Here is a 27,851-nt window from a genome sequence, read left to right on the forward strand (position 1 = left end):
CTCTATTTTCCTTGCCTCAAGTTTTCCTGCTTTAAGAAACTGTTAAACCAACACCTGAGTTTATGCCCATCTCTGCTGATTCCATCTAATCGTATTACTTAGGAATCAGAAAATAAGGCTGGAGCACTGCTTAATCTCTCACCTCCCTATACACATACCTTTAAAGCATGAGTTGCAAGACAGAACTTTGAGACAAGGTAATTACAATGATCCCTTCACGGAGATACTGGCAAACTGACTAGTGGTGTTGAAGCTCAGAAAGGAACTCATGAGGAAATGTACTAGCCTTCTCCAACCGTTTCAGAAGACCTTGGAATGATTTTCTTTACCACTACATTAGGAAAATAACCCACCACGTAACTGAACTCCTACACAATCAGATTTATTCAGCAGCTTCTTACCTCCCCACCAAAACAGTTAAGTAGGACAATCCCTTGCAGAAGAATTAAAGATACATAAAATTGTACTTGTAGATTTGTATGAAAAGCTCTCTCATCCTCATAAGAAAATATATTAAAGTGGGTTTAAAAATGCCTTAATAAGCCACACTTGCCGTTGTATAGTACATAATAATGTCATTGCTGGTCATGTTACCATGAAGAATGTGTTCCTTCAGATGCTGTATTAGTGTACCCTGAAAAACAGAGAACGGAAAATACAAGTTCACATAAATGAAAAGCAAAACTTGAAAATCAAAACTCTGACACTTAAAAACCCCCTTAATGTTGTCAATACTTCACAGGATGTACTCCACAATTAAAGGCAAGTATTTCCTTTAACCACAACAGAAGTAAATCCCAGGGCCTATCTACAGCAGCTGCAGCAATTGCATTCTCCATTTTTTCATGTAACTTCCCAGCTTCTCTCATTAGACCTCAGCAATTCCCCCTGCACATCACTTTTAATCCATGGAATAAAGAACTTCATCCACTTCCAACTCTCATCAGCCATCAGAGTTGCAGAGTGCTCCATGCAGACCATAATTTTAACAGCATGGTTTTACCAGTCAGATTTTCCAAGATAAGCCCTTTGACAGTTTTGTTTCAGTATACCAAGGCAACTGGGAGGAATAAGGACCTAGAACTGCTACAAACTGCAGCAGCTGCTATACATTACCACTGTGTACCCAAACTATCTTATCTATTAACATCTAGGAGAGGAAAGACCTAACTACACACATCTCCTATAAACATGGAAGTGACCAGCAATGTGAAAAACCTCACTGCTCAAAGCATAAATATTGATAATGTAGTTAAATATATTACTTCCTATTCCCTTTTGTTGGAAATGCTGCTTAAGTACCTTTCTAATCATCATTGAAGCATAATTTGTTAGGATAGATAAATCTACAAACTACTTCATTAAGTCACTAAATTGCAGTGACAAATTGGTGTGGTTGATTTTAAAATAAAGATGGTTTTTGCTTTTATGCAAGGAGTTATAGTGGAACTATTAAGAGCCTCATAAGCATGAAACAAGATTTATGCCAAAAGAAAATAGATTACACATAAGCATTTGAAATGAAAAAGGAGAGTCATAAAACTGGCACATGCTTCAGGAGAAAAGGCAGAAAACATTAAACACAAATAAAGCAATAAGTCTTATTTTCTCTTTGCAGCTCAAAGGAACCAGGTCTGGATTCACCTGCTACTGTTTGAACACATTAAGATATCCCAATGCTGCCACCTAGCTATAGCTAACATTGCCTACATCTAAAACTCAAAACCAGTCAGGATTTAAATCACTGTGTCTAACTTAATTGTTAAGGTTGCCAAAAGAATTGCAGGTGTTAACATAATTATTCCATTCACAAAAGTAAGCACATCGCCCCCGCAGGAGAGTCTGAAAGAGCCACGTAAGAGTGAAATTAAAAGTCAAATTCAATTAAAATAAATATTGGCTTTCCTTTTCCTTCCTTTAGTTGTTGCTATTTCACAGTTTTGGAAACAAAAGCAATTTTTAAACAATTACTTTAGGTAGAGGCTATGAACTAATCCCCTGCAAAACCTGGTTAAGTCTCACTCCAGAAACAAAGGTATTGTGCTAGATTGCATAGCTGTTCTAAAGAGCTTATGGCCCAGTATGCTCTCTCAAGTCTATTTATGGGGCTTATTTATTTATAGGACTTGCGTGACCCTCAAAATAAACCCTAAACATTTAGCATGTCATGACACAGATTTGCCAGCTGATAAAGAACTTACTGGTCTGCTTGTCTTCATTGAGTTTAACATACAACTGATAAAGTGCTGAGCATCTGGAGAGTCAAAGTATCAGTAGGCACAGCTGCTCCTGAGCCATACCACCAGCACACAGGGACCAGTGCTAAGAGGTTACATAGCTGAGAGAGAGCAGCTACTCAAGGCTGCTGGTCCCTGGTCTCAAACCAGCAGCCCCCTCTGTAGAGCACTCAGAAGAGTCCGAGCATGAAAAATCATCAGAGTGATTTGCCCACAGTCACACAAGAGGTCTGCAGCAGTGCAGCTATTTAAGTTCAGGTCTTGCAAGTCCTTAAAATGGATAGAAATCAACTGATTAGGATTTTATCCCGAAGTTATCTTCTTAGATAATTGGGAATAACTGAAAAGGGGCCTGTATGAATGAGGTAAGAAGCAGAAACAATGTTTTTAGGACTTAAAATTATTATTATTTTTTGAGTATTACAAAGAACCCTCCAAATGTCTTTCTGCCACACACCCAATTGTTCAATACAACACAGCTTTGTTTCCAAGACCAGAAAAAGCTTAGCCCCCTCTAAGGCACTACTTTCTAAATCATTTCCCATGACCTGGCTTCATTCTCACTATTTACATATGCTATTTCACTGTGTGTCAAGAAAACAGAATGTGTGCAGAGAAGACAGACCAGAAACATACTGCAGAATTAGAAAGAAACAGAGTTGTGAATTTAAAGTAAACTGTGTATTGGCATCTCCAAGATCAGTACAGTAACAAAACAGCTTTAAAGCACACTGCAAAAACACAGTTGAAGTATCTTTACTGAAATGTCATCCTTTCTTGTATTTTTTACTATCAAAACCAAACTCCAGTTAATCTGAGGCTGGAAAATGAGGCAAAGACCATGGACTACTTCTACTTTTGTTGAAATCAATGAGAATCCTCCTATTACTTCCAGGAGAAACAAGATTAAGCCAAAAACAAGTAGAGGAACCCATCAAGTGTGCAGAAGACTATAGGCTCTGTTCAAGCTGATACATACAAAGCATGCAAACCACAGAACCTCTGATGCAATAATTTGCTTTTAGGCCAAACAACAGAGGTGTTAGCACCAGAACTTAAAAAAAAAAAAATCACCTGGAATACAGGAATTACAGAGCTGATCAGTAAGAACACAGAATTCTCATAAATAACATATCCTATTCAACAAGCTATCACATTCTCTCCTCCCCAGCAAGGATGAGTAGTCCATACCTAAACTCTAAGGTAGCTCTGTATGAACTAAACAGATGATTCAAATGGAGAGCAAACACATGACTAAGGGCAAACTAAGCAGCCACACAGAGAACATCGTAAGAGAAAGAACTTTGCAGAGCAAAGTCCTGTTTTTCAATCTACATCTGTGTTTTTCATCTCCCTACTGTTTATCCTGCATCACTGAACAAAACACCTGTCCTCTTCTTGCTAATCCATCTCTGCAAGTACTTTTAACCAGTCTAAAGCCAGCACAGATTCAAAAGAACTGTCAAATTTCAAAATATAACTACTTTCTTCTTCACAAACCACGGATTTGTGTCCCAAAGGGACCATTTTGCATGTCACATGTTGCCTGGTATGATCTCCTAGTGACAATAAAGCAGCATGTTTAGAGGCAGCGTGGGATTTGTCTGTGGGCAAATCCTCCAGTCCCTGCCACCCAAGAGGCAAGAACATACACACTATGGGTGTAACAAAGTGGTCCTGCCCTCAGGCTACCTAAAACCTCTACAGCCAGTCTTGTAAGACCCTCATCCTGACTTTTAGAGCAAATAGCAGAAACAGTGGACTCTGGCTATTAGTCATGCAGTTTAATTTATACAAGTTGGTAGAAAATGTGCTAGACAACACCTCGTGCCTGCCTTAAGGGAAAAAAAAAAACCCAAACCCTTTTATTAAGGACCACACTAACAGCAGAGTTAAAGTTCCAACATTCTGCCTGACTGCTGGAATCGCTTCCTGAACTTTCTAAGTTGCCTAGAACAAATTCTAGAACATGAATAATAAATGTGAACACAAGTCATTTTGGCAGTAACATCATATATACCTTTAGTCACAATAAGACACTGCCTAAAGCAAAGCTTCCATACAAAGCAAAACCTACACCCAAAGAGATAAGCTAACCTTTTGGCTTCCTTCCTTAAAAGGAGATTGATGAGGATGACATGCTCTGAACTGATAAACACAGGGACTCAAGTTTATGGTCAAAGTCCTAGATAATAAAAACCTGCAAGCTCCCTACGGGCCTCAGCTTGATTGTGTCCAAAAATCAGTTCCAAGCACTCAATTCAAGCTCTTTGGCCTTTTTTTTTCCTATCAGTATCAGTTGGGCCAGTTCTACTAGTGCTTTTGTAAGCGACACTTGCTCCCCGGAAACAGCTGAAATCTGGAAAGTCTCCACACCAATCTTTAAGGATATAATTTGGTTTTTTTAATCCATATTTGCTTTCAAACAGTCGCAAATAGAAAGTTTCATTGCAAGTTACTGAAAAACTGTCAGCAATCAATTCTTCCTTAAAGTGCAATATGGTATGATCCTGTTAAAGGAAAAATGCAACCCAGGTAGTTAAATATAGACAGTGGAGCTCCAGGAGGGAAGACATACCCCTGCTGAATGAACCATGCATTTTGGTGCCCCTGTTGTGCCTGATGAATACATGATAAAGAGAGGATGACTGAAAGGCAGCTGTTCAAACTCCAGCTGGGGGGCCTGGTCTCCTTTCCCAGTAGCGAGGAAGTCTTCTAAAAAGACACTGCATAAGAGGGGGGTGGGGAAAGAACATAGGACATTTAAAACAAATTTAAATCACTACTGCAGTCCATACACAGGATTACCTCTGTATCTATTATCTCTTTTACAATAAGCTATATATTCAAACTGTGTACACTGTTTTTATTCCTAAACTTTCTACTCTTTGCATTGCTATTTTGTTTTTTCCTGTTTTCAAAATAAAACATTAGTATAATATTGAAATGTAACACAACAAAATCAAGCCTGTAAATCTACACCTACAATCAGCTGCCACTCTTAGCAGCTCAGACTGGAACAATCTGACCCTCAACACAAAATCTGGAACTCAACCACGTCCAAAAGTTACCCAACATATGTAACCCAGACCCGTAAAAAAGCAAACCAAATTATCTCTAAAAATGTCACTTAAGTTATTAATTATTCATTTCTGGAAGTGACTCTTCTGCTTGCTATATCCTATTGAATTTTGCCTTCATTTGAGAACCATTAATACCAACAGTGGTTTTGTAGAAGCAAAACATCTGCAGCAACACATTACTTCTACTTTCAGTATGAAGCTGGACCCACATTAAGAACTCTGGCTGCACCCTAGCTTTTGCATGTTCAGTTTCAGTAGCTATCAGCATCCATCACATCCATAGTGAGGGCAGTTGCAGCTCACAAACTCCCATTACCTGTTTGGAATCCTAGAAATATCTATGGTTTCTCTTGAGGAGACATATGGAATCACCACCACTTTTTTTATATCTGGAAGCCCTGGAAGAAGGAAGGAAAAAAAAAAATATTATTTCCTACATTCAGTTACATAAACCAAAGGTATTTTCTGTCTGATTGGATCATACAACGTAATGCATTAAGTAACAAATAATTCTGATGCACCAAGTATTGAAACTCCAAAAGACTAAACTGTTGCCTAATTACAATTTGCTCAATATTGCCAGCCTGTGTGTAAATCCACAAGCTTTAGTGCTGTAATACCTCTTCATTTTTCTTCAGCAGCACTTCACTCGGGCTCAAAAAACCCCAGTATCACCAGTCCTTGTTCTCCTACTTTTACTGCTAACTAATATATGATACTATACTTAAGCTAAGCTAGCAAAAGACCAATAGAATTACACAAAGGACTGGTTAGTTTTTACTCCAATCAGTTCTGAAGTCCCAAGTGGCCACAGAGATACTGTAAAGGAGGAAGGACAGTGACAAGCAGTCAAAAGTGTCACTTTTAGCAGCAGTGCAGGCTTTGAGTGCCCACAGAACTACAGCATAAGTAAGACTAGATGGTATGCAGTGAAATACCTTTTACCACATTAAGAAGCTTTTCCAAGTGGTTATGTTCTTTGCCATTGTATATAACAGCTTCAACAGAGAAGATGAGCTTAGGCTGAATTTGGGAAAATCTGTCCAGTACACCCTAGAGAAATAGAGAGAAAGAAGTTAAAAGTTAAATTGCTACAGTATGGAAACCCACTGGATACTGAATGCAAATCCCAATTCAAGCAAGAACTAAGCACAAGAACTAGCAGGAGAACTGTTCAAAGACTGCCTGCTTGTCTTTCACTCACCCAAGATTTTCAAAGTACGACAGGTTTGTAACAATCTATTTCATGACCCCCAAATATATCAACCAAAGATAAAATCACCACAAGTCACAGAATGCCATTTGCCGAAGGATCAAGCTCAAAGCACTCTAAGCAGTTAACAGTTCATCTTGAGAATCACTTGTACTCATCTAAAGAGGATAAGCACCTCTAATGTGAGCAGGAGTCAGGCAGTTAATTTACTTGAAGGTCTACATGACTCCTACCTGCATCTGCACGCCCTTGTAAACTGCCCCCAACATTCCTTGGGCAATGTACCAGTAGGTGGGCAGTCTCCCTCTGCACAGGGGAGAAACTGAGAAACACCAGTCTTCTGGAAGATGCCTTTATCACACAGCAAGGTGGCACTTCACATGGACTGGCAGCTGTGTTCAGCTATGATTAACAAAGGAAACTCTACCACTGGGTTTTACCGGAGTTACTAGATATTGAAAACACATGCACATACATACATGCATACTACCAACAAAAAACTGCCACAGCTCCTTTAGAACCTCTGGTGCAGGACACATTCAAATGCCAAGTTTTCTCCTCCAGCTTAAACTGTTTTCAAGGAATTTACTATAGCTATTATCACATTTGAGAGAAAAACCCTTCTGGCTTTTTTTCCCCCAGGTACACAGCATACAGCAGCCTACCACAAATGGATCTTTTCGTATTCAAAAGCAAGAAGCAAATCCATTTACTAAAAGCTCTCAGCACACAATGTTCACATCCCTCTCTAGCTATATTACTTGAAATTATCAGATAACTATTCAACAAACTCCTAAATCATGTTGCAAAAAAATCAGACTTCAGTCGTGTACTTATTCTTTCCAGCATTCTTTATTCTTGTCTGTCTCCTGTTTTGCCCTCTACTTTGCAGCCAAAATGACACAAATTGTTACCAAAAGACCAATGCAAAAACATTACAGTCAACTAATCTCTATTACACTCCTCCTTTACAAGCTAGACCCGTCAGGGTTGCAAGAAAGCCTCCTGCAGAAGTACAGAGGTCCTGTCCTGACAACTTCTCTGTGTTGTCTTCTTAGGAGAGCTCAATGAACACCCCTGGGATATGACTAAATATGCAACTGTCTCTGCTGCGTATGTCACAATTTTCCTACACCCAAAGATGCATTTCCTTTTCCTTGTTCACATTGTAAGAAAATACAGTAAGCATGCAGTGACACCTAACTATCAATTAGCTTAAAACAAAAATCACCAGAATCTGCTTTGGTGGCAGAAGTTGTTTTCAAGAAGCCTCTAACGTGTTAGCTAACAAACTCAGAAATGTAGCTTTAATTAATACAAAGATACCCTCTAAGGGAGTATGAAATCAAATTTCCTGCTTTCTTAGGTATGAAATCAAATATATTTCTTTGTAGCATTTCCAAAGAACAGACCAAGCAGCCAAATTACATACACAGCACGTGTGTATGTATATGTATGTGTGTGCGCATACACATTCATGCTGAGCATGGAGCATACATACTCCATATCCATGCTGCCTGATGCTTAAAGAAAATAAAGACTAATGAGAGGGCCTTAACAGAAGAATCACATCTGAAGAGAGGTGTGAATCAGAAAGATGGCTACAAATCTCAGGGTCTTAACCGATGCTGCTAGTACACCCAGTTGGATTCATTAGCACTGGCAGAATCAAATCCCACAGGGCAGCCTGGTATGATACAAGGGCAACACAAACAGATGGAACACGTAATTGCTACACTGGAACTTTAGTCCAACCAGATGGCTCAGCAAGGAATTGCTTTCATGAAAAATTCAGGTATATCAGATATGGCTCATTCTATTCTGAGCCTCAAATCCAAAAACTGTGCAGAGCCCTGTGAATGGAGCTGCACTGATTTTGCTCCAAAGGTTCTTCATACAGATCTAAGAGAAGAGGCTCTTAAACTTAATATAGCCAACAATTTCTTATGTACAGGCCACAAAAAAACACTTTCCTATTAATATACCAAAAGGGATAACAAGGACTAAAGAAATGAAGGGAAAGCTGCCAAGAGCTGCATTCTGTGTGGGAGGGAGCTCACTGGTTCTCTGACAGCAGACTTCCTGAACACTTGTGAAGTCTTTGGATGTATGGCATTCAGAGCCTGCAATGTGTAGGCAGTTCTGAGAAGTGACATTTCTAAGCTTCACAAAACATATATACACAATTGGATTTGAAGTGTTGAAATTGCTACACTATTTCCCAAAACACAAACAGAATCTTCATTTATGTTAACAAGACTAATGCAACTGCACAGAAGGACGAATATCTTTTCCTTAGGGTGAAAGCCAATATCCCTGAAGACCTCTGCTGATCTCCCTCAAGATTTTAGGGTTTGAATTCATGCCAACACACACTGCCAAGCCAAGAGACTAAATGACATCGATGGCACTGCTGCTCCAAGACTAAGTTTCATTAAAAGACTATCACAAAAACTAAATAAAGCTGGGCACTGAAAATAACAGCATATCAACATGGACAGAAAACATATCAGTCCTCTGTAATGCAAGTGAAATGAACAATCTTCTCCCAGATGAGAGATCAAATCACACTGCAAAGAAAATAATGCATACTGTCATTCTCTGAGCAAGCAGAAAATATTTGTAGAACAGATTGATCATTACATGCTGTAATGATTCTTTTTAATCATTTTTTTTCCCGAATGATACAACCTCAAGTGTAAGAAAGTGGAATCCTGCTGCCCTCTAGCGTTAGAGATGATAGCTCCATGCACCTAACCAGCTCCTGGTTAACGGAGATTGAGGGTATGCATTACCTAAACTCATCGGTGTTTTCTGTGTTCTGCAGTGCCCATACAGTACATTCTCCAAATGCTTTCATGGAAACTTTTAGATATAATAAAGGTTCAACGCTCCATTTTAGAAGCGATTTGTGTCTGTTGCTGCTTGTGATGTGTGCTAAAGGCTTTCCAAAGAAAGCAGAATATATTCCCAAAGCTTCCAGGCACACTAATGTCTGTTATGATATCATGTTCATTTTTGCCACATTTTACACACAGCACTTACTCCTACACTAAAGAAAGAGTCAAATAAGTTAGTGATATTAACCTGAAATTCCTCACCTTGTTGGTAAAGCCTTCTGGAAAAGACCAAATGAGCTGTGGCTCAGTTTACCCACATAGAAGGCAGAGGAAGGGACTACTTGCGCAAAGAAACTGGACTGTAGCTAAGCAGCCCGGGGAAAGATTTGAGAAGGCAGGGCCTAGCCCCAGACAACACTGTTGCATTGCTGCTCATTTGCACATTTAATGTAATAAAAGCTCACAAAGACTACAAACTCCACCTGAAAATATCCCAGCAGTGAGTTAGCTAAAGATAGATACTCAAATTAACAACACTGAATGTCATTACTGACAACTGAAAGCATGGATTTGTGGTAGCTAAGAAAAATCTGGTGTACTTGGCTGTGCCAGGAGGTGGCAGTAAGACTAAAGTGAAGAGAATCTGACACTTCATTTTATTTGTATGAAACAGTGACAGCTTTTCTGCAATAATAAGGCTACTCACGTTAATGCCAAAGTCTGGTGATGTTGAACTCCAGATAGCACCGATACTTGCAGCAGCCAGCATTGCTTCCACTGCATGAATGCTGTTTGGTAAGTAACCTATGGCAGAATTTGAGTAGTTAGAGATGGAAGAAAACTAAAAACATACCAAACCTTACAGTAAATGTAGTGTATACAATAGCCAGTTTGAACAGGCTTTTCCTAGACTGAAGCATCCTTTAAAGTTTTCCACACATAATGTCCTCCTTCGAAGTCAAATGAGTTACATGAGGAATTAGAAGAAATTCCACTTATAAAAATAGTTGTATTGGGGTTTATATCTACAAGGTTATTCCCAATTTACAAACGTTTCTTCTTCGTTAATGAGACTTTCAGGTTAAGAGGGCAGCACACTGAAAAGAACTGGGAGAGAGTAAGTTTGTGGTTTGAATTGGGTACAGAGACTAATACAGCAGCATGCAGGGGAAGAGAACAGGTTTTTTGAAACAGCCACTGGAGCAAGAACAAGGATCTGGAAAGAAACATTATAAATAATCAGTTCAAAAGCAGAGATTCAACTTTACAGTGCCAGAATCTTGAACACAAACAAGCAAAACCAGTGCCTCAGCTGATAAGGGAACAATACAGTAGGACAAGCGCTGAAACATCCCCACAAAAATGTAGCTCTTCAGGTTTATCTCAATAGATTGCAACAAGATTTCAAGATTGAGATTCAACTTATCAAGGCACACAGAAGAAATTAAGATCAAGAAAGTCAGATTTTCAGTGGGCTCAATTTGAGGAGCTGTGCAGAAGGTGCTGGGTGGCTGAGATAAACCCTCAGCTGATCACAATCCAACCTACAGATGAAAACATGCAACTGAAATTCAGAAAGTACACTAAAATAGATAAAAAAACCCTGGAGTTTCAGGTCATCCATCTTAAGTAACCAAAAAGATGTCCAAGTACTTAAAAAAAGGCATGACAGGCCTAATTGTAGTACTTGGATATCTAATTAGAACTCAGAGTTTGAAAGCAAACTTAAATGGCAATAAAAATGCGTTCCAACCTGCTCAATGGAAGTGGTGAGCACTGACACATCTTGGACTGCAGTATGAGCTGCAGGTGCTCCACAAGTATCTACCAGACAGCAAAAACTCACTAGTGCTAAGCACTCCTCAAAGAATGAGGAGTACCAAGGAGGGTACTGAGCTTGAGTTTTACCGGTTTGTCTACACAGCTTGAAAAATTCTATCCTTTTTCAGCTGTGTATAAAGTAGACTTTAAAAGTCATAATTTAAACTGAGATATTTTTTTCTTCACAATTCAGAACCAGTAAAATCAATCTCCTTAAGGCAGCTTGACCACTCTAGTTAATGTGTAAACTGTTGTGCTTTTGGGTGTAGCAACTTTGAAAACTGCATTATGACTTGAGCCCAACGATTTCTGGAGAAAACATAACTGTGAATAAAAGCTTCCAACCATGTTAAGATACAAATTACTCCCTAGAACTGCTTTTTGTGGTGTTTTGTTCAGAGAAGTTCTTAAGTACATGAAGAGCAGCAAAACCTCATGCCCATAAAGGCATTATTTACTTTGCCATTTTTCCCTTAGGGACAATGGTTTATGATACAAAGTACCGTATCCCAAAATCTTTTGGGATACTTCCTCTTTTAACAGAAATCTTCCTCCCTGAAAAATTATTTGGAATTTTAAATACATGAATTAGAACAGACTGAAATGGAATTTTCTGTGATGAAAGCAATTCTTTAATTAATGCCAAATATTTCCACTGAGCATTTCTTAGATGGGATTATCAAGGAGCCAGAGTGCAATGAAAACTGAAAGATGTCTCTTCATTCTTTGGAGTACTTATTGTGTCATAGCTTACAAGCATCAGTTCTACTATAAGGAAGTTCTCCTTTTCACTATTCCTACAAAAGCCCTCAAGGCAAGAACTCAAGTCTCTGCTTAGTATTGTGAGCCAGACAATCAAATCATCATTTTCATTTGTCAGTTGGCTTTGAGGTGGTGGTTGAGTTTTTGAGGCTATCAGCCAAAACTGCCCAAAGGTATGAAACATGCAAGGCAACTTACTTCACACTTCTGTACCCAAACCCCATCACTGCAGGCAGCCAGCCTGCTTGCTCATTGGGATTCTCATGTGTTTGTCCTAATCCCCAGCACCAGGTATTAGGAATAAAAATGTGGATCTATTCTGGAAAGAGATCCTCCAAGCACAGCGATGCAAGAACTCACATTCCTTTTCTCTCGACAGCTCCCAACTCTGACATGAACTACTTCTCCTGTCAGTCTTTCACATTAAAACTGGATTCTCAGAAATAAAAGTGACACATCAGAGATTCAGACAGATCAGAGATCAATGACAGCAACTGTCATGTATGCAAAACTCCCTGCATTTGACTGTGCCCCTTGAGGTATCAACTGACTCCTCAAAGCACTCAGTAGGCTGACACAGGTCTTAAGTGTCTAAAACTTGAATAGGAACATTGCTGACAAAGGATAAAAGCACAACTTTTTAGCTGGATTCACATCAGGGGTCACAGAACAGTGACATATGTACAGAAGCTCTGTACTACTGAAGAATAATGGTACAGTTAATTTAAATATTCATCATATATTTGTTCATATGTTTAACTAGAGCCTCCATGTTCCTTGATAAGATATTTAAGCTAAGGATCAAAACTAGCATTCGTCAACATGGGTAAAGTCTACAGAAGGTACTTGTCTAGCTCTGTATCTTAACCCCTTTCTTGAAGCTGGTAAGAAAGGTGGAAACTACCTATTCTTATTAGGAAGAGAAGGATCTTCATACCTTCTTTGGGTATGAAAGCAATTGAATAGAAGGCTCCAAAAACAAACTGGGAACCCAGCAACTAGGAATTCAGAGTATGACATACCAAAGGTCCTAGCAGCACTCCTCCTGACTCGTAAGTATGTATGAAATCTCCACCAGGACAAAGAAATAAAAGACTTACTTTGACATAAAACCTGCGACAAATCCATAAGCAGGACAAGAAACATCTTAAAAACACCATATGGATTTTTTTAGAGGCACTTAGAGCCTGATCTGCTCAGGACAGCATTTTCTGTCAGGTGCTGTTTACTTAATCTAGCATAGTCTGAGATGACACTCGAGTTGTTTGTTTACACTACAGTATTTAGCAACCAAATAGGTGAGAATTGTAGTCCAAAAATTGATATGCCGAAAACCATGTCAAAAGTCTCATCTCTGAGTGCTGAGAACACATTCCCTGCAAGCATCTACTGCCTTTGTAAGGCAGAATAAAAGTGTACTCAGAAATAGAGGCAGCCAAGCATTCAAACAAAAAAAATAAGAACGAGAAGCCCCAAACTTAAACCCTGCATCAGGATTTAGTTTGAACCTTGAAAGAATGCATCAGGAGGAAGGACAGTATGGAGCTCAGTATCTTAATGGCTTGTACTATTGATCTACACCAGCTCTCAAACAGAAGAGACAAAGACCAGACTTCCAGATTCTCTTTGATGTTAATATAGCGTTTCACACTCCTGTAGGACTTTAAGGTGGTCAACCTACCTAACATTACTGTGGCCTGAGACTGTTAGTAACATGCTAATCTCCTTACAAAGCTAGCTTTAAACCCCACGTAAGCAACAAGGGCTAATACCGTTACTATAGATAAAAATACCAGCTTTAAACAATGTAATTCATTGATGTTTTGTTGAGGATTTTGTGGGAACACAAGGGGAAGATTAGTTCCTTTTTAACTGCTGACTTGTAATAGAACAAAACTGGCTACAGGGATGTAATAGAAGCAACCTATCCAGAGATGAGAAACACATATACTCCCAGTTTTAATTTATTCCTTCTGCAGACATGGTTATTTGCCAAACAGATGATCAGTGGGAAGTGTTCTTCATATGTGGATCTGTGTAGCTTGCATTAGGTATTTTATCAGTCTCTTCCAATTGTTCAAGCATCATTGACAGTATCACAACACATCTTTAGAAGATATCACAACACATCTTTAGAAGAAGAGATACATTTTACCTCACATCTGCTTTAATTTTATTTACTATTAACTGGTGTCTCCTTAGCGATAGAACGGGAAGACTGGGATGCAATCAAGCTGAAGAAGTGCTGACATAGCTGCTTGTCCACCCACATTCACCCACCTCCAGCTTTAACATACTATTACTGTCATGATGCAACCATGAATTGTATTGAACTAACAAGGGGATATGTTAAGTATAATGAAAAGTTAAAGTAGTTTTCTCTTAGAGATAGTAAAACATGGAGATGAAATTCACAAGAAAGCAATGTCGATGGTCTTGTGTATAATTCTAACAGCTCAAGCTTTTCAGTGGTTTAAGAGAAAGTGGCAACATAGGGCACCAGAACCTGCCAGGCTGACCAGGTGTTGGGCAACTATAGTAAAATTAAAGTATCTCCCTTCTATTCAAAAGCTGATTTCTCAGAGGCAGTAAAAGCATGCCCTGTTATTACTGCTGCAAAACACATGAAGAATCACCCTTCCTTCTGCCATCTGCTATAAATTTTGGAACAAATTAGGTCCTAGTAGATTTTGGCAAGCTTTGGAGAGCCTCATCTTTGATACAAGTGGGTGCAGTGCTCAAACTTTCCCACCCAACACTTAACATCTCTCCCTCATTTCAATTTGGGATTTGGAGAAAAGCCTGCAGCCCGAACCTCTGACTGTGACATTACAGTTTAGCTCTTCCAAGGACTGCCAATATCTTCTGGCATAGGAGAGAAACATATGAAAGAAGTTGAGAAAATTAAAATATATATTCCTCTCTCTAAATAGCTACACTGCTGTTAAAAATCCCATCGGATTTCTTTCAGAGGGAAGCTCTCCCTACATATAGGCTGCTGCAATCTGTCGAGTCAGGAGTCAAGGACTGGGAGCAGCAGGGGAAATTAAGGGGTGAGAACAGTGCAAGTGATGGGAGCTGACGTGTTCATCTGACTGAAGATTACAAGGGAAAAAGATGGTTACTAGCCAGGGGAAGAGGACAGAGTGGCAAAAAGCAAGATGTGAGAAAATGCCCAAAGAAAAAAGCACATAAAGACTCCGGGTAATTTAAAAAGCTCTATCTGAGCCCAAAAACATACTGTGACTTTTAAGGACAGAAAGAGGTTGCCTAGATTCATTAATCTTTTCTGTTATCAAAAGTAAAGGGCTTTGTAAGGACTCCAAGCACAACGCAAGCCTGCTTCCACAAATAAGCTGTAACTGCTCATAAAAATGAGCTTAAGCTACTGAAAAGCTCAAGGGGACCAGCACAGATACTTGGTACCTACAACAGCTGGGCAGAGAGGTCTCTGCTGTGGAAGTGCCAGACGGGAAATTTTGGCTTAGGAAACACACAAGAATGCCAAGGGAAAAAACAGAGCTGCAGCTTACTCAAAGGATGGGAGCTGAACTTGCTGCCTTCTGCATGTAAAAATCCTGCATAAATAAAAATAAGGGGGAACTATTCATACAATCTTCATTTTTTAATTTAAGTAAGAGGTGAGCTAGCTGCCAAAACAACAGAAAAGATTCAGGAGTCAGCCAGCCTGCAGTTGTGCTAAGCAAAATGCAGTCCTTAACTAAAAGGAAGTGTTATTAAAATTATAATAGCATTATTAGCATCACTGGCTATATTGTGATAGCACATTTTCTCCAGCTACAGAGTACATTTCTCCTGCATAGTACACCCTTACAAAGAACTGCTCACAAGATGAGCACAATGCGAGAACATCCTATGTGGTCTTTTCCCAAACACAGTATTTCTAACTTGATTAGAAGAGGTCTAGCAGTGATAACCATGTTGCAGAGAGACCTTTAATTTGCACCTTAGAAGACAAAACAAGCTCGTGCAGGAAAAATTCTTCGATCTTAATTCAGAATGTACATTCCCATTAAATGTGGCTGCACCTGCTCACGCTTAAACATTAGTATCACATCTGTTACCCTGGTGAGCAGTATTTTCTTCCCAGAGATTGAAAACCTCTCATTTAGCATCAGATACCAGTCTGCAAAGTCTAAGAAACTGACTTTAACCTGAGAATTAGGACAGCAAAGAACAGCAGGCCCCTACTCACCAAAGCACCAAACGCTACAGCTGTTGCTACTCACAAGCTTACAGCTACTGTCCTCTCCCATTGTATTGTGTTCACACACAGTTCTAACTCACACGAAATATGAAAACATCCAGTAAGTACTCTTCTGCATTGTCCATCACTTTCCCACAACACATTTCACCATGTTACGGGGTCTAAAACTGTTAGAGCACTCTTTTTGCCACTTACGGGTGAGATTTAATCCTTCAGTTTAGCATAACCAGCAACACATATGGAAGAACTGTTTTGGGCCCTGTTAAGACTTTTTTTACTTACTTGAAAACTCATAGGGAATTAAATCCCCACAAGCAGTCTACACAACAGAGTATTTCAACTTGTTTTGTACACAGCAGAAGAAATTTCATTGCAAAAGTCAGAAAGAGAGTATATTCAGCGTGCTTCACAATGCTAAACAACACTTACAGAAAGCATTAAAGATGCCAGTAGAAACCTGACTAGGTCTTCTGACTGATTTCATGATGTTTAAGTTTCTAGTTCTATGCACAATTATGTATTGTCTTGCCAATGATTTTGGGGCAATTTTAAAATACACACAACCCACTTTTACCATTTGATGTACACATTGAAGGACAGGTAGTAAGGAAAAGTACACTTAAACTCTGATTATTGAAACTTTGTAGAGTGTAAGTTTTCCTATTCTTTAGTTTGGTTTCAATCAGAGACTGTTGCTCCTCAACAAGTTGACAGGTATAAATGTGAGTGTCAACACTGAAAATGGAGACAAAGTGAAGCATTAGCCTTCATTCAGATAAACCTTCCTGATTTTGCTGGATGGTTCATATCCAATTAAGGATTTAGCTCTAATTCTATGTAAAAAGCAAGCCACCAGCTATGATAATTAAATGTTCAGTTACCAGTTCCATAGAACACTCATAGCATATGCATGAAGTATGAGCTCTTGAGTATATTTTACATTTGAAGGTCATATTTGTGGGTTTAAAAATAATAATGCATGCCCTTCTGTTTTTGAAGACATGGGCTCAAGTTCTGGTTTGTAACATGCAGAAAACAAACCAGTTTCATCACTTTGGGTTTGCATCATACAAGAATTTACACATACTTGGGATAATGGCCAAGTATTGCTCAAAGAACATGCAATTCCTACACTAAGATGGATATGCACATCAGCAGAACCACCAGGTAGGAGCCAAGGAGCTTCAAGGATATTGAAGTTTCGACTTGCAGTACACTGATGAAACTGAAAAGCCTGTGTTATAGAGCACATGAAGTAGAGAGATGAAGTAGTTCAGCTGGAAGGGCAAACCCAGCAATTTAGAAATAAATGGAACAAAGCCAGCTTGAGGAACTCCTTTCTATGCCTGGGCTGTATACTGCACAAGCTGTTCACAAGAAAAAAAAAACCTCTTTATACAGAGAGATTCACATGACAATCTCCTGACAGGAAATAATATTCCAGAAGATCCTGTGAGTTACTGAAAGCATCTCAGGGTTTTAAACTACTAATCTCTGCATTGCTATGACTCAAAAAAATTACTGCTTACCAGCTGTTCACCACCACAGTGCTGGAAAGCACTACTCCCAAAGCACTGGTGGCAGAAGGTAGTACAAATCCATTCCTCAAGAACTGCCATTCACAGTGCACCATATTAACTGAGGCCCCAGGGGCAGTAACTTCCAGTTGGCATCAGAACAACCAACCTGGGACCGGAATTCCCAAGATTAGTCCCGTGTGAATGTGCCAGACCTCACGAGTCGGGGCTCAGCTAGATGCAAAGTCTCCATCACTTCTGCTTCCATGGAGTGCTTATGAAGCAGTCCTTAGTGAAGCTATGAATGAAGTATTTTTCTTCCCCCTCCAGTGCTAGAGGACATGCAGGCTAATCCAGATTTCTTCCCTCTAGAAGTATATTTCATACGAATGTAAATATAGCAGCATAAGAGCCTTTTCTTCAGAATGTTTCTGTGAGATAGTACTTCACATTCATGTTTCCATAACTTTGACTACTCACCCAAGAAAATTTCACCTCCTGTCCTTTAAAAAGAAGCTACTCACCCACAATCCTGTCTCCTACTTTTACTCCCATCTTCCTCATGGCTGCAGCATACAAAGCTACAGCTTGTCTGAGTTCTTCAAAAGTAACTTTCATGATTTCTTCTTTGCCTTCCTCTGAGGAAAGAGGATTAAAACAACCAGTCAGAAAACATGCACTGCAACATAATTAGAGTCTAGTGTAAACAATTCTGGAAGAAAAATAATATTAAGCTATTTCAGGAGAAGAGTTTCCATCAATAATTACACTTTTTGCTTTTCAAGTTCCTCTTATGCTTTTCTATCTAATAGAAATCAAGTATTTATCAGTACAATGACAGGAACATACATCTGTGGAAACGCGAACTGTTCACTGGAGAAAGGTGTGTCCTCAAAGAGCATCCGTAATAAACAGATTGCATTCACCAGGGCTACTTTCTAACATGAAAAGAACAACCTCCATTTCCCTTTTCGCTTAGTTTTCTCATAAGGTCTAGGAAGCAGCATCAAGGTGCCAACTTCAGGTTTTATTACAGCAAGTCACTGTTAACGAGAAAGTCATCCACATACAGTTACTAAGGTCTGATTTTCAATAAGCTTTTTTAAACATCTGTGCTTGCCAACATACCACAAAGCAAATAAACTAAACTAGACTCCATTCATCCCTGAAAAGATCTGCAGGGTGTTTTCATTTTTATACTGACTGTCAGATGTTACATAAGCTGTTAATAAATCACTTGTGAAACAAAGTGAACAAATCTAAATGTTATGAAAGGCAAAGTTCATCATCCTAAAGATCCCCTCCTGTAGTTCCTCAGTGCGACTCCGGCAACCCATTTGGACCATCCTGTTCCCAGTACCCAGCACTCCTTTCAAAAACACATATGCCAAGTATGTCACAACAAAAATGTGCTGCATGCCCTGCTACAGCTGCAATCGGTCCGATTTCCTTAAACAGGGAACAACATAAGTCAACATAACGTGTAGCTCATAAGCTGAGCAGGGACTGCTGAGAGATCCTGTATTCCTATCAAACAGAAAATGGGATTCTGATATTGTTCCATGATTAAAAGCCCCAGGAGAAGGGAGTCACAAGTAAGAGATTTACAGTGGGAGCCAGTGGCAAGTGAAATTGTTTAAGAAAGTTACATTTACATTCCAGTGCTCTATTAGACCCACATTGCTCCCACAGAATATATCCCTAGTGAATACACAAACCTGGCACGGGTTCCCAAAACACCACTCTGACCTAGCAGCAAGGGGTTAACAAAGAATACTCCGACTTAAGAGATCTTAAGAAGATTAAATACAGCAGAAGGTCATGAAAAGAAGCACAGGTGGAAGTCTGTTCACCAGAGAAGCATGTTCACTCCAGCACTCATGCAGTATTCACTGGAAAACTATTTTGCTCATTTTGGTATCATTGCCTGTGATTATGTGACACAAAGCAGTGAGTTTCTGGTACACCCCATGTTCTCCTAACAAGAAATAAGACCTACAGGAACAATGCAGTCACATGTCAAACCAAGTAGTTCACTAAATTGATAATAATTCCTTCAATAATTTGAACTGAAAGCATTGAACTACTTTTTCTCAAGTTGCATGTTTAGCTTTTAACATTAACAAATCAATCACATCAATTCTACTTATATTAAGAGCTGACTTACTAATCAGTGCTTGGCTGTTGCACAAGATGTACTTAACTATATTGATTTTTCTTCCCATTAAATAATACATAAGCAGTTTTTCTAATGGTCTCAAATTTGAAAGTAATGAGTTCATCACTTTGAAGACAGCTTTCTCTTACAAGCCTCACTCTTACCAGACATCACCAGGTCAATTCTTAGGACACTAAAATTGGGTCACAGATCTTCCCATTCTCTCTGAACTGGTAGTTGATTTAATATATACTGTGTGTGTATTTTCATATATATATATACATATATATGATCAAAGAGGTTTCTCTCAGTATTTCTAAGGAGTAAAATGCAACTGGTAAGTATTTCTTCAGCAGTAAACTTACAGAAAACAATTGTCTCCCATTGTTTTCGAACAGCTATCAGAACAACAGTAATACACATGTAGTTCGAAAGCTGATCTCCATGCATCAGAAACTAAGACTTTTAACACCTAAAACCAACCAATGTATAGTTCTGCATAGTTTTCTCTGCTAATGAGCTGCAAGTCTTCACTGGTTATTGTTAAGCTATTATGAAGCACCATTGCTTCGTAAGTCAGTCCTAAGGTACGGATTATGTTCAGCAAAAGGGAAGCTCAGGATGCAGTTCCCCAAGGAAGCACTCACACACCTGCACAGAAGCTAATCCCATCTAACAGAGCAGAATACTTTTAAGTTACCAAAGTCAGCAGGCATAGGGAAGGACTTTGTCTTAACATTACCATCCTAATTATGAGTATTCCCAGATTTTATGAGACTTAAATCTTCTCCACAATAACAAAAGATTGAGTCGGAGCTTTAGTGTTTCAGAAAAGTGGAATTCCAAGTCTCTCATGCATGTAACTGTCATTCCTTTCTGTACTGTCTAAACCAGAGTTATATCCCACCTACGCCCCATGTAGTACTTAGTATTCCTAAATTTATTTTAGGCATAGGAAGAGCATGGGAAGGACAGTATCAAGCAACAGTGCCAAAATACTTCCTGAAGGCAAGCATTAAACAAGTGCTTATGACGAATGTGAAGTAATTGCTCAGATATTGAGGGATGTTCAACACAGCATGATCCCCACTACCTTAATGCAGTTAAGCCCATTCTAAGAAAACTTCATTTAGTTTGTCAAGGACTTTTCAGAACTATCTATATTCCCAGAGCACGTTTTGCTGTTACTTGGCAGAATTACTGACTTCATTTTTCTATTTGTTCCTACCCAAGCCAGTTTATCTCAAGGTTTCATATAAAGAAGAGCTGTTTTATAAGGCCTAGTCCTGTGAATTACAAATACAAGCCATTAATTCTTTCTTACTTGCTGCATACAGTGCAATCTTGTCATTGTCCTTGTGCCTCAGAAGGTTTTCTGCATAGTTCAGACGACTGCCTTTAAACCATTCTGGGACATCTACAATGCTTTTGGATGTATCAATCACCTGAAAAATAAAAAATAGATATATTCCTGGAAAACAGTGATGTTATTTTTCAAAGCACTGTACAGAAATCAGCTATCTAATTCCAAACTCTTTATGCACTCTATTAGGCATTAATAATTTCTCCCAGCCTACAGATAGCAAACAAAGATATTAGATTCTGTAATTACAGGCCTGGAAAGATTAATTATTTGTCAACTGTCACAAGCAAAGACATAATTACAACATCACTAGAAAAAAGTTCCCCACTGACCAACCTTAAATACACAAGTGAAGCAAACCAGTATGACTATGTCCAGACCACAAGATACCCACAAACCACAGAGCATGCTGGGGTTTTGCCTCTAGGGTTTGTCGCAAACAGGGACTGAGCTACAGGATTTTGTAGGTCTCTACCAGCATACACTCAAGCCTTCCCTTATGAAAAAATCAAGGGTGGATATTTCTGCCTCCCTTGATTTGCTGTTTCCTGAAAAAAGTCCAACAACCAAATAAGCCCATATTAAGTAATTCCCCGTTTAGGACCAAGACATGCAAAGAATTGATAAACACAATTAAATCACAAAGATACATTCAGTTGAAACAACTCCCCTTCATCTTGAACAAATTAAGCTTCAAAATAGTAAATTAGCCCTTGACTGAACCACAATTAAGATATCTTTGATAAGTGATAGGTAAAGCGCCCCTTCACATTAGCCACAAAGGAATGCAAATTCCTTCCACAACTCCCCACTGTTTAGCAACTCAACTGCCCAGCAGCACATGCATTTTGTAATCTTTAAATTCAAGCTTCATTTTATAGTTGTGCTTTTGAAAGCTTCAGCTTATACCCTCAGGTTGTCTCATGGACTGCACATGCATTACAGAAACAACACTCTTCCAGACCAACTGAAAGGCTCTTCTAAAAGCCAGAGAGAACTCAAAATAACTCCCATTCCAGAAAGCCTCATGTTTTTGTGCTTTGAGACGTGCAGTGTGTATCACTTGAGGCAGTTTTAGAAGTTAAGGCTCATGTGGAAGTGCTCTATTACTTAATTTCAAAATTAATTTTCTAAACATGGGACAAAAGGGATTTACAACATTTACAGTTTCTGAACAAGGCTGTAGAATTTGTTACATTTTTTGTATATAATACATATATTGCTGAAGTAATAGAAGCCATTAAAAACTGACTTCTTACTGACTTCCTTAGCTTGAAGTGAGCAGAATTTTTTTCAGCTTTTTCTAGGACAAGATCTAACATAACCCAACTTCTTCCTTGAAGGAGAAAACCCCTTCAAATAGCTCCACCAGTAGCATAAGGTGCTGGACTTGCATACTTGATGCTCAATTATTTTCTTCTCAGGTAGCACCTGTGACTCTTACTTAAACCCAACCTCTTAGGTGGTAGCACTCTGTTGTTTGAACATCCTGATGTCTCCCACAGAGGCAAGTTCTCAGCAAGCAACGCAAATTCACTGTCTGGCAGTTATTTATTAGAACTCGGCTCTAGCAAGTCTGTGACAATACAGAGCTTAGCAACAAACATTTCACTTCACACAGTCCAACAAGCACTCAGCAAGTCCAAAGGAACTAAGTGCAGTCCATAGCACTGCTGACTGCAGTCCTCATTAAATGAGGAAGGCTCTACTCCTGCTCACAGCAGCAATGGCACACAAGGACAATTTGTGGGGTTAGGTGAACGTGCCAAATATCAGATGTGCTCCTGTTCTACAACTGCTCTTCTTAGCAGCTAATCAGAGACTGCTTCACAAGCCTCAGGAGCTATGAATAAACATCACATTAGATACATCCTCTGTCCACACCTCTACTGCATTTCCCCTCCTCCAAGTGGTTTGTTAGTTGTGCTATAACCATGCATTATCATGCCTCAGATTCTGCTTACCCTAAACAAAAAACTATACTTTTGAGAATTAATCTCACCACTACCATGAGACATACAATCTTTGCCTTACTGTGGTACATGTGATATTCTGTATGACCTGAAGAGCTTCATGAAAAGCTAGAGATCAGGGCCTATCAGAATGCTCAAAGCAGCTCCCCTGCAGGAACAATGGCTGTCAGGCACTTCTTGTAGCAAAAATAAGTAAGTTTAGACTATATTTCTCATTTCAAATCAACAGCTACTTAAACTTGACATAACAGTGCTAATGCTGCCAAGCCAGTATAGCTTTGCACACTGCAAGTACCTTTGTTCTTTTCAGGAATGGCATGGATATCAATTGCTATAGTGATGAGCATGTCTACAAATACTGAACACCTTTACTAAGTTTCAATAAAACACTAGCTGTCTATATTATATATACACACACAAGATTTTACTGTTTCTTGGAATGACCTGTGAAAGTAGAAAGAAACTGTTTCACTGACTGTGAACAAAGGAGTCAACTCCAGTTGATGAAAAATTTTATTTTCCTCAAAGCATAGTGCTTACTTCCAACAAGCAGCAGGGATCAAGTTTAAGACACTTCAAACTTTTCAACTCTTCAGCTACCACAGAACAGCTCAGTTACTGTGACCAGCCTTTCCTCTGACATATAACAGAAAGAGACCCAGGGTAAGGACTACACCAAGAGAGCTCTGAGGCTTAGGAAAGCTGGAGTCAAGCCTTGAAGCTGACATAGAGAATGTTGAGGCAAACAGCAATAGCCACAAAGAGTGAGACAAGTATCTTCTTCAGCACCTGTCTGTCAGCTGACAGACCTCTCCTGGTTTAAGATCTACCATCATAGCAAGACCACTGTACAACAGGCATGCAGAAGCCTAGAAGCTCAAAAGCAGTCTAGTTAAAACCTTCCTAGACTTCCCCATCTTCTTGTTTCTCATCCTCAGTAAACATCCCAGCTCACTATTGCCTGATTCAGTCTCCCTTCCCATCAGCCACTGGTGGTGTCTGGAGGGACAGACTTCTCAGGAGAACCAGACCTGTAAGGCAAGAGGGAAAAAAAAAGTATTGCTGTGCAGCTTGCTGAGAACAGATACACAGGAGAAATAGCTCCTAAAATAGCTCCTCTGAGCTACTTACTCAGGACAATTTGCATTCATGTGGAAACTTAAATAACCTTGCTAGCAACACAGAGTAGGTAGAGAAAATATGACAGTAGCCAAATACAACCTGGCCAGGTTTTGATCTACCATCAACAGGAAAAAAAGATTAAGTGTTTACAGCCTTCAGACTACATGCTTGTAGTAGTTCTTACAGGCTAGTTCTTAAAGGCAGTAAGAACTAGTTCTTACATTCTTGATTAATTCACTCTCCTAAAGGGTGGGTCACATTAAGACACTTGAGCATGCAGTTTCACAGTAGGAGAAACCACTTTATCATATAGGGTAGTACAGGAATTAGCAAGACAGGAAAAAGCTAAAGAAACTTACCAGCTCCCTCTGTAGAACTGCCAGTACTCAGTGTTCTTGGAACAGATGGCCTCCAGGGATTAAGACAGAAGTCCAGTCCTCCCTCTACTAAGTCCAGGGAAGTAATCAGTCCAACATCTTCTTCAGACGGAAAACCACGGGGTGATGTTGATATCCTACATGAGGACTGTACTAGGGCTCCAGCTTTGCCCTCTATTTGCAAGAGCTTCAACATAACCTCTATTTCAAAGCATCACTATGGCATGGATTGGGATTCAACTTGTGACTGCATTTAACCACTACCACAGCACCCTGACAGATATTTCAAGCCGACATCTGGTTGCAGAGACTTCCATAACCAGTTCTACAAAACTAGAGTTTAACAGATGTGCTTATCAGGTGAAGTGACGCCAGGAGCAAACATGAACTTGACTGCATGCCAGCACTTAGAAAATCAACATGTTTTACCAGCATAATCCTAAAGCAGAAGGCAGTATATGGCAGACTCCTCAGCAGCAGCCAGGACTGCCAAGGTATGTGAGAGCACATGACCACAGGGAGATGAGAGCACAATTGTTTAGGACAACAGAACTTAAGGATTTCACTGCCATAAAGTGTACCAGCAACAGAACACCACCATCCACCACACAAAATTCAGGACTACACACTTGGCAGATACTTCTTATCACTTGTAAAGGTTCCTGGAACAGGTCAAAAGATTAACTGTAAAACTGGTTTATTTCCCTTTTGTGTTGCAGGTGACCAAGAGAAACACTTACCTCATCATACAGGCGAGAACATAGAATGTTGCTGTACTTCCAGAATTCTGCCCAGAAGTCTGAGAAGGATTCCACTGACCACTGGTATAAGTCATCATAGTTGGCTGGAAGTAATAAGTATCTGTTAGCATTATGCAGATAATTGCAGGAATAGAGACAAACTACAATTAGGGATATCCAGATAAATAATATTTGTGGCTGAAACAACCAGTAAGATAAAACTGATAACACTTCTGTTTAAAGCAAGTGACTATAGCATCAACAGATATAGTCTACTTGAACACCTAAACAGATGGCATCATTTCACCTGTTAAAAGCCATATGCGACCATGGAGATACAGACCTTTTCTAATAGCTCTGTGCAACATCTACCCCCAGTCTGTGAAACTGAGGATTAAACAGCAGGACAGAGTCCTGCCTGCTGACACTTCCACTTCATATCTTATCAAGAGCGTAACAGTTCCATACAGCAGAAGATAAATGAGTCTTCCTGACATTTGCTGTATGGTTCTAGTCCAGGACCAAAGACCTCTGATAGCATGGTAGCATTGAGAGTAGATGCACTCATTTAACTAACATCAACAGCACTGTTACAAAGGGAGCATGCATTATTCCTTAATAAATAAGAGGTCTGACAGACTGCAGCTTACCTTTCCATGCTAAATCAGCATCAATAAAATGAAATAAGATGTTTACTAGCTAGGTATTAAAACCATGACCCGGCATCAAAAACATGGCAGTGAGCAGTGTAAGCCTTATATGATTGAGAGACAGATAAGTAACCTGAGGAATGCACACCTAAACCCCGCAATTCAAACTAAATACTGAAATTGTGTGTAAAACAGTTTCAGGTATGAGTAACTGAAGCTGGTTCCTCAGCAGCAACTTAAAAGTAACATTCCCAAGTCACATCCACGCTGTCTGAAGCTGTGCCAAGAGCCAAATTAGATATGAGTACTGCCATCAGTGACAGTAGTAACAGTTTCCTGCTCTGCCAACTGTTTCCTATTTGATGCTTTCAGCTAAACCACTTGAAGTCATTTTCTCCAATTATCTTTGGTTTGTCATCCTGCTGTCCAGCTGACTGCTTCAGAAGCCATCTTTGCATCCTCTTCTTACGATGACATCTTCCAGATTTATAAGAGAAAAGCATTCAAAACCATCTCCACACTGTTACTCACACTTGATCACAACAGCTGTTTCCCCACCCAGTCTGTCCCTTCCACACCTTAGTCCACTCAGTCTTTTCCATCAGTGTTAAATTACTCAATATGTACTAATGGCACAGTAGAAGCAAAGGCAAAGACTCTACTCCATAATGCAGCTTTTGCCTATGTGTTGCCTCAATCCCAGCCTCCTACACACCCTTTTTACTCTCCACCACTATTCTACAAACCGCACATCAGTGGGTCTGTGATATGGGGATAAGACTTTAGCAAAGGAAAGTTCAAGTTCCCACCTCCTCCTTCAAAAACCAGTTGTACCACATGGTCCAAATCATTTGATAAAGGCAAAAAAGCTGCAAGTAACCACTAATTTGGTTTCTTACAGTATGAAAAGTTTGTTTTGTTTATACAGTTTGTCCCCAAATGAGCTTTAGCATGCAAATCCTTCAGAGCACAAGCCTGCTATTCAGCAATTGAACATTGCATCTTCTTACTACATCTTCAGCACTGGGCAGAACCATGCTGTTTAAAGGGTTATATTGCCCTTAGCTCTTCTCAGTGAGTCCACATCTTAATGTTACATAAAGAATCCATTGTTGTTGAATAGCACACAGACCAATGATCATCAGTTCGAACGTAATGGAAGTTGACAAAGGTTTCTATATATGCAGAGGAATCCACTTTTGAATGGGGATAGCCACTTCTAAATGGGGTGAAAAGAGTTCTAGTTGTTACAGTCATAAACATGGGCAGCACATCTGAAACTGCATTCAATCTTGATCACATGAGTACCAGTTAAATAACATTTCTACTCAGGAGTTGACCAAAATCCTGTAGTAATTGACTTTACTTGTACCAGGAGAGTTATATGCTATGTACGTGTTCAAATAGGAAGCCCCCCAGCAGTCAAAATAATAGCCTGGCTTGACTACATAGCAAGTTCCCAACCAAAGTTCCTAATTGTTTTCTAGACATGAACTGCTAGAAGCACTAGATACACTGCTACTACTCCAGAAAGTCTTTGCTTGTACCACAGACATTTATACTGGACTGACAAACTTGTCAGGCCACTTGCCAAAACTACTCCCTCCATTTCCCATGAGAAGAATTACTATGGGAAAGCCACACAAGCCACCTGGCCCCCAAATGCTTGGAGAATAGAGCATACAGCAATCAAGCCAGAATTTGAAGGTCTGGCTGCCACATGCACTGAACTCTACCTGGTTCATGCCACAGATGAGCCCTCACAGC

At 39.5% G+C, this 27,851-nt stretch overlaps 1 protein-coding gene across 1 annotated transcript in view; it reads right to left on the reverse strand.

Moving 5' to 3' along the window:
• AACS (acetoacetyl-CoA synthetase) overlaps positions 1-25,538 on the reverse strand; it is a gene marked incomplete at its 5' end in the record, with an annotated part of 37,016 nt that extends 11,478 nt beyond the window's left edge. The window contains 8 exons of the mRNA XM_010015551.1: positions 554-634; positions 4,816-4,963; positions 5,637-5,718; positions 6,259-6,373; positions 10,080-10,177; positions 18,226-18,339; positions 21,184-21,304; positions 25,435-25,538. Coding sequence (XP_010013853.1) covers positions 554-634; positions 4,816-4,963; positions 5,637-5,718; positions 6,259-6,373; positions 10,080-10,177; positions 18,226-18,339; positions 21,184-21,304; positions 25,435-25,538 — 863 coding nt within the window. The remainder of the gene's footprint in view (positions 1-553; positions 635-4,815; positions 4,964-5,636; positions 5,719-6,258; positions 6,374-10,079; positions 10,178-18,225; positions 18,340-21,183; positions 21,305-25,434) is intronic.
• Between the last annotated feature and the right edge of the window lie 2,313 nt (positions 25,539-27,851).

The sequence above is a fragment of the Nestor notabilis genome, unplaced genomic scaffold (genome assembly GCF_000696875.1).
Source record: "Nestor notabilis isolate BGI_N333 unplaced genomic scaffold, ASM69687v1 scaffold14695, whole genome shotgun sequence".
NCBI classification, from domain to species: Eukaryota; Metazoa; Chordata; class Aves; order Psittaciformes; family Psittacidae; genus Nestor; species Nestor notabilis.